The sequence below is a fragment of the Chaetura pelagica genome, unplaced genomic scaffold, assembly GCF_000747805.2.
Source record: "Chaetura pelagica isolate M959 unplaced genomic scaffold, ChaPel_1.0 scaffold50, whole genome shotgun sequence".
NCBI classification, from domain to species: Eukaryota; Metazoa; Chordata; class Aves; order Apodiformes; family Apodidae; genus Chaetura; species Chaetura pelagica.
In genome coordinates this window covers 5,923,401-5,935,077 of record NW_009952366.1, presented here as the reverse complement: position 1 = coordinate 5,935,077, position 11,677 = coordinate 5,923,401, and the positions used below count along the sequence as shown (strand labels likewise).

Here is an 11,677-nt window from a genome sequence, read left to right as displayed (position 1 = left end):
GGCGGCCGCCGGCGCCTCCCGACGGCGGGAAACGTTCGTCGCCACAGCCAGGCCCGAACGGCCCTGCGGGGAAGCACCGCTTGGTTACACCCTTGCGGGAATGGGTGACCTGAACGAGCAGGCACACCCACAGCAAGGTGAGTAACGGTTTGTGTTCCCTGTTTCCCCACTGGGCACTGGGCGGTCCCGGTCCATCCCACGCTGCTCATTATCCCGTAAGTTTCCCGCCCCTGTTTACACGTTCCAATCTAGCAGGTTACTTTTTACCTTTTACGGTATAATTCCGACCTTTCTTGCCCCCTCGGCTGCCTTCCCAGTCACCAAAACGCTCTGCAGCTACTCGTGTCGTCCTGCCCCGAGGAGCAGGACAGAGGGGGCTTTGCTGGGCCTCATCCTGGCCGTGAATCCTGCCCCACGTTCGGGTCCCCCAGACGGAGCCCAATTCACTCCCTCCGTTTCCTGGAGCGTGAACCACCCCAGGTGTCACTGGAATGTGCAGATCTCTCACTTCTCTCAAACAAACTACTACATTCCTAACACCAGGGTATATATATATATAATACATATATACACACCAACCCAACAATATGCTTCTAAGACTAGGATGCAAAAACAACACTACATTCCATTTCTAACACTGACACAGCCCCAGCACCTGAACTGGAGCAACCAGGAAGGGCACCTGAACGCCCCTGATGTGGAAGGGGGGTGGTTTAAGTCACTCGGGTTTCATTTGCTGCTACGTGGCTCAAGTCATCTTTGTACAGACAACAAGTAAAACTGCAGAACGATGGAGGTAATGGATGGAAAGGCTTTTCTCCTGCCGTGGTTTCCCTCTGGAGTGTGTTTTTGTGGTGTTTTTTTTCCTGCAGGAATGGAGCAGCACTGCAGCAAAAGATGGTGTGAGATTTGCATGCCCTTCGTATTGTGTGTCAGGGAGTTTCAGTATTTCTACCAGGAAAAAGACAGAATCCAGGCACACACAGGCAGACAAAACAGGAAATTATTGGCATGTATTTTGTCCTCAAACAACAATAATTGGGACTTCTGAGGCTAGGCCTGTGTTTGGTTGATTTTTTGGGGTATGAATTATAACAATGTGTGTTTTCACCTGTTGCTGCTCCACATAAGGAAACATTTAAGAATACAGCCAACTGCTGAAAAGGGGGGATTTCTGACAGGTAGCATGCAGTCACTTGCCTGGAATTCAGCACGGGTATAGGGATTAAAAATGGTATTTCATGGAAGCTGCCCTGGGATCTCTAATGATCCCAAGAGGTCAGGCTTTCCGTTTTACATCTTAGTGAAAAGGTAATAACAGTGCGATGCCAGCTCCCGTTGTACCATTACATGGATTCAGTTCTTTCTAGGAAGAAGAATCGCCAGATACCCACCACCTCTTATAGCCTGGGAGGTGTTTTCTGGTGGCTGGGGACCCCCCTGAAATCCCACAGGCCCACACGTGGGCTTAGGGCCCACAAGGTGAGAACTTGAGAAAGCCTTTTCATGCACCGCATTATCTGTGACATCCAATTCCCGCGGCGGCAACAAACCCTGAGGCGCTACAAAACACCACGGGCCGGGCGGGTCCTGGGGAGAACGGGCGGAGCCCTGCCACTCGTCCCGCTCCCGATGTTCCTTGGCGATCCCTGTGCTGAGTGGGGGTCGGAGGGCAGCCGGCTGGGATAATTCGGCGTCGGGAGCAGGAGCTGAAGCAGGGGAAGAAGGCTCGAAGTCCCCGCGCCGGGCAGCAGCGCACCTGTCCTCCCCAGGGACGTGGCACCGTGTTGTATCAGCTGAAGAATAACCCCTCTAATCCTATAATTGAAGGGACAAGCTTGTGATCACAGCCTGCTTGCTTTCCAGGTTAAGTGTAACCTTCGGAGGACCTGTAATACCCCTTCACCAGGAAAGCCTGGGCTTTGTGTACGTGAAATATTTGGGTATTTTAAGGCATGCAGAAAACTCACTGGAGTGCCCCAGGCACACTGCTGCTCAGGGACTGCTTGCTTTGCTTCTTTCAGAGGCCAAATCATGAAGTGTTTCAAAGGCAATGTTATATTTACACAACATTGATAAAAGACAAGAAGTAGAGACAAAAATCAATTATCTAACCTGTTTTAGTAACTGAGATGGCTCCAGCACCATAGGCTCTCTCACGCCCAAGAAGCATCTCTTAAGTCACACCAGCCAACTGTGTCTCAGTTTCTTTTACAGAATTACTCTTTTGAAGAGTCTTGGATAATGTCACCTGGAAAGGTTGCAGCCTCTTCCAGATATACTCAATTACATCTTTTCTGGTTGTTAGGTGCAGTACAATGATTTCATGCAGTCATCAGTGGAAGTCTCACTATTTCAGCAATGTCTAACTTTGTTCTGTAGTGGCAGAGTTGTAGTTAAAGTGATAGCTTCCAGAAATCAGGAGTCAAGAGCTGATGGTTCCTATTAGCAGTGGCAAAGATGTCTTTTTGAATGTTTTTCCTGACAGTGGAAGACGGAAGACATCCATTCTGGGCCTTCTTGCAATATTGGGTTCAGTAGGCCATAAAGAGAGTAGGCAGAGATGGGCCAAAATGTTTTACATACTACTTGGGGAGATGTAACCAAGCTTGGAGATCACATCTCCACTACAATAGCCCTCCAAGTCTGTGGAGATCAGCTCTCTCCATCATTTTCATCAAATTTCTACAAGCAGCTACAGAGGGGTCTGATCTGGGCTCCAGCACCAAACAGAAGCAACACAGTTCTATGTAGCTTCTACTGTGTGTCAGGTCACCGTCCCCACCCATGAGGGCAGCCTTTGGATGAGGAACAGCCTTTTGAAGCTGTACACAAATAAGATAGTGGTTATACTGATAGGCAAAGAAAATGTGGAGCATTTTAAGCTCAAGGACAGTATGGACAAAAATAAACAAATGGTTATAAACTATCTGACACAAGTGTGGTCTGGGAATGAAAAGCAAGGAGTGAAACTGTATTTAAGGAGTGAGCATCAGGAATAACTTGTCCATAGGCATAATGGGGACAAACAGAGTTACTTCAAAGTGACTCTTGCTGGATATGTGAAAAGAGCAGATTATGACAAGAGGGGAACTGCTGCCCAGGATCCTTGCCTTTCTCCTGGACAGCTGCAGTGTGACAGACCTGCATGTGAATGCAGCTTGCTACAGTCCCTAGGCACAGAGCACTGCTGTGTGCACTATGTGTATGTGTTTGTGTGTGAACCTGTGCCACATAAGGCCTTGTTCTAGTTTCCTAGGAAGTATTAAGTAACATTAAGGCTTCTCCAACTTATTCTGAAGGTGCTGACAACTTAGTTGTCATAGCTTCTTTAAAAGATTGCCTAAACTCAGTGATGATGATGACTGTGGTTGACGCCTCTGAGTCTTAGATGCCTTCTCAAAAGGATATTGTTCATCCATGCAGGAGACAAAAATCTATTGCTTTTCAGTAGAAACCTTGAAATTAACTCCAGAGCTGGAGGTGACTCCGAATTGCACTTGCTTCTTTCTCTTGTGTAAGACACTTTGTTGTGTTTTTTTTTTTAACTTCTCTTTATATTGAGAAGCATCTGTTAGAAAAAGTAATTTTTAAGACCTTACCACTAGGTCCTTAGAAAATTGCCTTCTCTATAAAAATTACTAGATCTTGATATGCTTTAGTATATTAATAATCATGTCAAGACAAGCCTTCTGTAATGCTCCTGCGTTGCTGCTTCCTATATCAATTTATTTACTTTTATCAAGACAATTTTTTTACTCTTTAATGCCATCTCCATTTTTCTGAGCATTGTTGTTGAACCTGAGTCAAACGGTGACAACCACATACAGACACACACTCCCAGGTAAGTGCTCTCTGTCTCCTTAGACACAAGTTTGAGAAAGTAGTGTTTCTGATGTTACTGATGAGTGTGACCAACAAGTCTTGTAACGGTGGGATTTTATAAGCTGGTGGTATTCAGTTGTTAACAGCTAAGGAGCTAATTCATCAACAAGATTGTAAAGAACAGATCTTGAATTTGAAGTGTTTTGTTTTTTAAGAAATGTTGCACCACATGCCAATTAGTACTGCTTGCTTTAAATTATTGTATATATATTTATTTTTTTTTTCTACATAGAAACTGATACATAGCTCTCTGGAGGGGATTTTCTGATTCCAGGCAGGAGGGCAGCCACCAGGAGGATTACTGGTGTCTGTTGCCTAGTGCTACCACATATTTAGTCTTCTCATTCACATCACTGCAATGGAATATCACTTGCAAGGTTCATCAGAAGTTGTTAGCCATCTTCTATCCCTGGTATAAACTCATTGGGAACACTTGACAGCCTTCTGGAATCTTGACTCACAAAGCAGCCATAACTAGATTTTTCAGATTCCCTGATTTCATACCCTCATCGCATAATTATTTTTAAGTTAGAGGTAACCTGTGGCTATTTCTGTAATGATTTTATTCAGGAAATGCATGCTTTTAAAACCTCATTGTAACGGCAAGTCTTGTCACTTAAATCCTGGTTCTAAAAGGTTGCAACTGAATGTGTTGCAAAACTTCATTTCTATTTTTTAAAAAAACTAAACCATATTCTCTCTTATGCTTCTGGACTATTTTTAGACATTTTCCATAAAAAGATTTTTTAGGAGACAGAAGATGAGGTCTACCCCCTCCCTGACACATAATGTTCTGCAAGTCTATTCTTAGAAGCGTGTTCTGATGGATTACAACTTTCTGGTAGGGAGATGGGAATTGCTTACAGACAGCTCAGAAGCGTGACTACACACTTCTGCAAGATGTCTGGAGATGGGCTTATTAATAACTGCCAACAGCCTTGCTTGCTTCAGCAGGTTGTAGACAGAGAAGAGCTGGCCAGTCTGTATTGGCTCAGCAGAGAGGAGGTTGTTCTCACCCTTGACTGTGGAGATACTGTGGAGGTCCTAATGGAGATGAGTTGCAGGCCTCTGGGACTTCATGTCTTGGAAAACCTGGAAAATTTTGTTTCTAGGTTGCTCCCTTGCTGAAGAAAAAACATCACCTATTCTTATTGAAATAGTCGGTTACAAACTTCTCCAGGAAACATTCTAACTGATAAAGCAGTTTCCCTATAGCTAGGCATCAAATGCAGTGTAGTGATGAGGGCAGGACTGTGTTGGTTGGCTCTTTTTTATAAATCTGAGCTGGCATCTGGATTGGCATGGGTTTCATGTAAGCAGTTGTGCACACACGTGTACACAAACATTCCCTTGTGGGAAATGGAAAATTGGGACCTGGCTCTTCTAACACTTTTGCTGGTGCAGCATATTTAGGCAATTGTTTCTTAGAAAAACAATTCAGGCTGCTTGTTAGCAAACTGAATATTATAACTTCTTTTTTTTTTTTTTTTTCATAGAAGCCAATGTTCCAGAATCTTCCACAAATGAGCATTTGGTTTCCTTTGTTTCCTTTAAGCCTGGAGTAGAAAAGGCACTATGCAATCAAACCTAGAAGTGGAACTGAATTTGTGAACAGATGGGTTTGTTTTATTGCAAAGGTTGTGTTTCAACAATGGAGATGGATGAGCCTTCAGCTCCTGAAATAATGCATCTTAATCTTTATGAGGTTATTCTAGAAATTTAGGACACAAATTTCTAATGAGACATTGTCATTTATTTATGGTCATTATTCTCAAATCTTCTCAAGTTATGCTCTAGCCAAGCAGATTTCTGTGTTTAAGTCAATGTGTAAACACCCAGAGTAAACACGAACAGTAATGTCAATAGGCAACCTTCATTCTTTAACAGACCTCCCCCCTCCCATCTCATCACTGGTCCACACAGTTACTTGTAAGAAGTGAAGCTGCAACTGTAAACAACAGATGACAAAACTTAAGTGTCTGTAGTGGTCATATGTGGCCTAAATAATATGTTCCTGCTTTTTTTTTTAAGTAAGCAATATTATGCCTCTATTCAAGCAGTCACTTAATGAAAAAAAAACAAACAGGTCATCTGCTGCAGCAAAGGCACCTACTCAAAGCATCCCATTCTGATGTCCAAAGTTGTTAAAACATGTAACTGATGGGGTTTTTTTCTTATCTTGGAACAGTTTAATGCAATGTTGCCAGTTAAGATCACTGAGAAATTGTCCATTACAGTTAGTGCTAAGTGATAAACATTGCACTTCTGTGCCTCAGTTTCCCCATTTGTACATAGACGTCATACCAACTCTTGTAAAATACTCTGGGAATTACTGAAGAACATTTTTAACAAAAAATCTAGATATTACTGTGAGAATTTATTCTGTATGTGTACATACATACACCTGTTTTTTGCTGTTGAACAGGCTTTCTACAATACTTGACTAAAGTATGAAGAGGCTTTTATGCAAAATAAAGAATCTGGCATTTGAAAATGGAGTTGTAATTGCAGTAAGACTTATAACATTGCAAAGATGGGTAGAAGGAGGAAGTAAGATTAGTCAGCTGCAGGCTCAGCTAGCCTGGACGCACCCACTCAATGAGTAACTCAGTGACAGCAAAAGCTGTCATAGAAAGATGGTCAGCAGCTGTGTGGAATTGTTCTGGGAGTATTAGTTGCATAATGGCAATTATTTGATTACTTTTTCTGCCTACAGGGACATCATAGAACAATTTGTTGGTGAATAAGGTGGTTGCTTAACTTTGTTTTCAGAACCACTTTAATCACAGCAATGGCGCAATGGTCATGGATTTGTGGGAGGAGGATCATGCTCTCCATCCTGGCCTTCACATCAGTGCAGCAGGACAAGATCAACTCATCCCCTGTCACTGCTGCTGGAAGGGGTAATCCTACAGATGCCACACCTCACTCTGTCTCCTACCTCTTCTCTTGTGCCAGCTCTGATGCTTCAGTGAGCTGTTCAGAAAAGTAACTCAACCAAAAAACCCACTGCATATCCCAAGAGATATGCAGCAATGGGAGGAGTGGACCAGGAATATAGGACAGAGTTCAGGGAAAGGGAAGAAGAGCTCAGCGTTGCCTGCAGCTTCTCTGAAAGAATAAGGCACATCTGAAGTTTGGTTAATAACTCATGGATACTACAGGGGGCAATTTCAGTCCCACTTCTCTCACTTCCCTTTTGTCATCTCTGGTGCTTGCTAGACCCCACTATAATCCAAATCAATTCACTAGGCCAGCAGAAAACCAGATTAAGTGGCTGTTTTTCTGCCAAGTTAGTACATGGAATCAGCTCTGCAGATTCTGACAAGCCCTAGGAGTGAACAGTGGGGGAAAAGCTGTGCGTGAGGAAGGGGAGTAGAAGAAGTGAAATGGGAAGGGGAAGTAAGAAGCCCTCTTTTTGACAAATTGACTCAGCTGTCTGGTATAACTTGACCTCAAATATATGGCTTCACGCTATCCCTAACTATGCAGTGAAATATAAACAGCCCCCTTCTCACAGGCTCAGGTAACAGGTTCCTGTCTCCCTTCTTTTACCAGACCTACACTACTGCGTGGCTGCCTGTGGTTCACATCAGCTCTCTGCTTCAGGTTTTTGATCAGCTCGTCTTCTGTGATACCATGTGTGCTGAGGGAGCAGGGGTGTGTGGCAAAGGAGGAAGGCAGCAGCCCTTTGTAGCAGCAATACAAATACAAAGTGGCGTAACCCTGACAGGAAACTGTACCCTAAATAACCACTGTGGAAGCAGCCCTCGGTGGAGCTGGGCTGCAGGAATCAACTCTGATTTACAGGTGACTTCAGTTTCTGCAGGTGGCATCAGTCTTACTGCACACTGTATCTCAGGTTTTCTTTGAAGTGCAAATACAAATATTGCTTTATAAAAGCCAACCAAGAGGAACTGTAGTGTGACAAGATCACTTTTCTAAAATGAACCTGCATTTTCAGGTGCTCTAAACTCAGAAGCAAATCATCAATGAGCAGCAAAGCTGGCACTGCTCCCTTGGGGTAGGTGAGCCAGGACCCAAGGGCACCCCAAGGTGAGCTGAGCAGTGACCCCACCAATAGGGTGCAGCCCTACAGTGCCAGAGGCAGATAAGCTGAGCAGGGTGGTTACTGCAATGGGTCCTGTCGTCCAGGGATCATAAGGCAAGACATGGAAATAGGCCAGGTCTAAGGCTGGACCAGGAGTCCCTGACACTCAGGTAGGCACAGCTAAGGTAGCTCAGGAAGGGCTGAACATGCAGGCCTGTCAGAGGGTGAGGGTGGAGGCCTCTGTTCAGGCTATCACAGCAATCTGTCCTAATTATGGTCTGTTTGTGCACTCAGCACCTTGACACAAAGCTGTGGAGCCAGAATAGCATCTAACAAAACCTTTACTGATCCAAGGGCAGTTCAACCATCCAGACTCCTGTCTTGAACTATTTATCAGCATGTCTGACAAAATTAAGGCATGTAATAGTCCCAGATTTCCTCACATTCTGCCTAAGATCCAGGGTTTCTTTGCAGATATTTAAGGGAGAAAACAATTAGAAATCACCAGTGCGATAAGATTCAACTACAGGCAGTGATTCTAATGATAAAAATCTCAATGTAATGGAAATAAAACAGTCAATCTAAATGACTGCCAAGGAGCATCTTTATCTTTCAATCTAGCAAAAGAAGAAGACCAGATTGAGAGAGAGAGAAGGCAGCTGCCTAAATGAGGGTGCATGTAACGCTTTGGAAATCTCATTTTTCAGATCTACTTTTTTTTTTTTTCTTTCTCCTTTTTTCTGCTCCTCTCTCATGCCCTTTTAGAAACTTTTACATTTCTTTAGGTGGCTTTAATGGTATTGTTATCCTTGGCTTTGAAAAACTGTATGGATAACGGCTCCCTGTTCCATACTGCTCAAAAGATAGAATCTGGCAGAGAAGAATAGACACATTTTAGTGATAACCTTGAACTCCAGAGCAGGAGTGCTGAAGTACTATTCTACCCAGGAAAGCAGAAAGCAGAGCTGTACTGGGCTGGATCACTTGTGATGCTTCTCCAAGGATGCCTTCCCAGAGTCATGCCAAGCAGAGGATGCACACACATAGCGGTGCTGGTTGTGGCCAAGAACCTACTTATGGTGACAATAATGGCCAAGTGGAAAATCCTGAAGGACAGGGGTGGTCACTGGAAGGTCATCAGGTTGGAAAAACACCTGGAAGATGCAAGAACCTCCATGGGGTGTGGCTAGCTTGATGAGACAAAGCTCCCCTGGAGCTTACATGTCTTGTTCCAGCTCTGATTCAGAGGACTAAATGTCCTCCTTCAGGAATTTCAGAATGCTATAGAAGAAGGACAGTTTTTACTGTAGGTTCTCCTGGAGGATATCCCTTGGTACAGAAGGAGTGCAGAAGGAAATAAATGAAGTCTAAAGCCAGTATCCTGGAGTAGCCAGTTTGGATGGCTTTTCTAGCACCTATATGGATACTTGGGGATCTCTGCAGCAGTCCCTGGAAGAGCTGGAATGACTTAGGGGTACAACCTAAACCTTTGTAGATAGGACAACAGGAAACAGTGTTTTTATTCACTGCCATCTCCTGAGCAAGTGGATGTCAAAAGCCTTTTCCTAAGAGGAGCTAGAAGGAGAGGTGTCATGAAAACTGCAGCTTACCCAGGATGTGACAGGTGACTTGTTGAGCAATGAAAACTATCAAAACATAATAGCTTGCCAGATAGACTTGCTGCAGCTTCATCCTGAAGCAAGATTTGGGACACTGAATGAAACATTAATGAGTATTTGTTTGAGCCAGCTCTGATCCACTTTGTTGTTGCCCCATGCAGACATGGGGCAAGGTTCACAGAGCAGAAGTTCCAGCACTTTCAAGAAACTGAGTGGCTTTTAACTCACATTGAGCCTAAAAGCATCTTTTGGTCCACGTGGTTTTCCACTTTTGCCAGTATTTTAATGATCAGTATTCCAGGAGAAGCAAAGTTTGCTGTAATCCCATTTCTCAAACACAATTAGATTCTCCATCTGCATGCTGCCCAGCAGTAAGCAGTTATTTATACACCAGTCAGCACCCCAATGTGGTCATTGCTAGATTTTACTTCATTTATACCAGCCTCATGGCTCTTGTAAAATTTCTTGCAATGTAAGCTTCATTGCCAGAGATCTGAGTTCTAGAAACAGGCACTAAATACAGCCTCAGAATTCTTCCAATTGAACAAGGACTGCTTGAGAGCAGTTTTAGTATCACATGGGTTCTAAACCCTCTCTATAAGCTCAAGCCTGAGGTTTACATTTGCCCATACAAAGAGTATCTTGAATACCCTACTTTCCATACAGAGTATTTGTTCCTGCAGAACGGTGGGAAGTGGTGCTACTGTCACTTGGTAGAGGTTTCACATCTCTGTGTGTGATCTCAACTAAATGAAAAAAACCCAACACCTTGAAACCCAAACCCAAAAGCAACCAAGTAATAAATCACTGAGACTGCTGCCATCAGCAGACCAGCATCTCGCCTTTTTAGATTAGATGGTAAGTTCTGTCAAGGTGCCGAGCATGCAAAAGTATCTTCTTGGTCTTATTTAGTAGGAGCAACAGTTTGTAATAATAAATTAAAAAGAAAAATCCATGATTAATGAGTAGTTCTGTGTGTAACTAGCACGACTGGATTAGGCTGAAGGACCGCATCTAAACATGGCTATTTCACATGCTAATGTATGCAAATGAACCCACCAGTCTCCACTGCCGAATAAGGGGGTGTTATCGACAAATGCTTTAAGCCCCAATTCTGTAAACTTGTTTTCATGCACTTCTCTTGATGTGTGTCGCTTCCATGTTGACTTGGCTGACTTCAGAGAAACTTGCACCCAGAAAGCTGGAGGGTGGTATTGAGTGCTTCAAGGGCTGAGGCTTGTACACAAGAGTTCACAGAGATTAGGGGTTGTCAAGAACTGACAAGAAATTTGGAATTCCCGGTGTAGTCAACAGATTGGGATATCAAATAGTTGTGCCTGTTAGTTGCCTGCTATAGTGCCAATGGATTAAGGGAAAAGGGTTGAGAAAGAAAACTAGATAAGTTATTGGGAAATAGTGTGGGGAGGGTGAAGGAAGGAGGCATACCACTCTCCTGACACATGCTCCGTGTTATTATGAACATTATGTAATATAAATGCTTAGATTTTTGGATATAGCATGTTTGCAGTGTCTGTGATAGGAGTGTTTCAGTGATTACACAATGCAAATTTTTCAGTGTCAGAGATCTTTCAATTCTACCAGAGCATCCAGGAATTATGTAGATCATCTCGACATCCTGTTTTTTTAAACCAGGAGAAACCATTTGTCAGGGAATCGTGTATGCAGGGTCCTATTCCTCGCTGCACTGCCGGCCTGCTTGGTATCCTGTGGCAATTGCTTCATCTTCCTGTGCTTTTATTTCCCACCAACAGTGATGAGTGGTACTAGATGCATGACTACTATGCAGCTGTAGCAGTGTCCTACCCGTGTGATGATTGTAATGTAAGTTGTACAATACTTCACTTCCAGCTGAAAGAAGGCTGTTCACTAGCCAGGTTTTATTCAGACAAAGATGCTCTGAGTTGTCTCTCTGACAGGCCCAGTGCCACTCACACTGCCCCAACCAGGAAGTGGCACAGGTTGTACCACTGCGGTGCACAAACCACGCTGACCAAACCCTAATCCCGCCGGGTTCACCGATGACCACCACACACTTACTACGAACGGGCTTCTGCCTTCACAGGCAGCCGGTGCCCATCAGGGAGGCGGCCCCTCAACCGGA

General features: G+C 43.9%; 1 protein-coding gene across 1 annotated transcript in view; it reads left to right on the top strand.

Annotated features, from left to right (window-relative positions):
• Positions 1-100: 100 nt before the first annotated feature.
• The window catches only part of UBE2N (ubiquitin-conjugating enzyme E2N), a 31,306-nt gene continuing 19,729 nt past the window's right edge, over positions 101-11,677 (top strand). The window contains exon 1 of the mRNA XM_010008062.1: positions 101-137. Within this exon, the coding sequence (XP_010006364.1) occupies positions 101-137 (37 nt within the window). The remainder of the gene's footprint in view (positions 138-11,677) is intronic.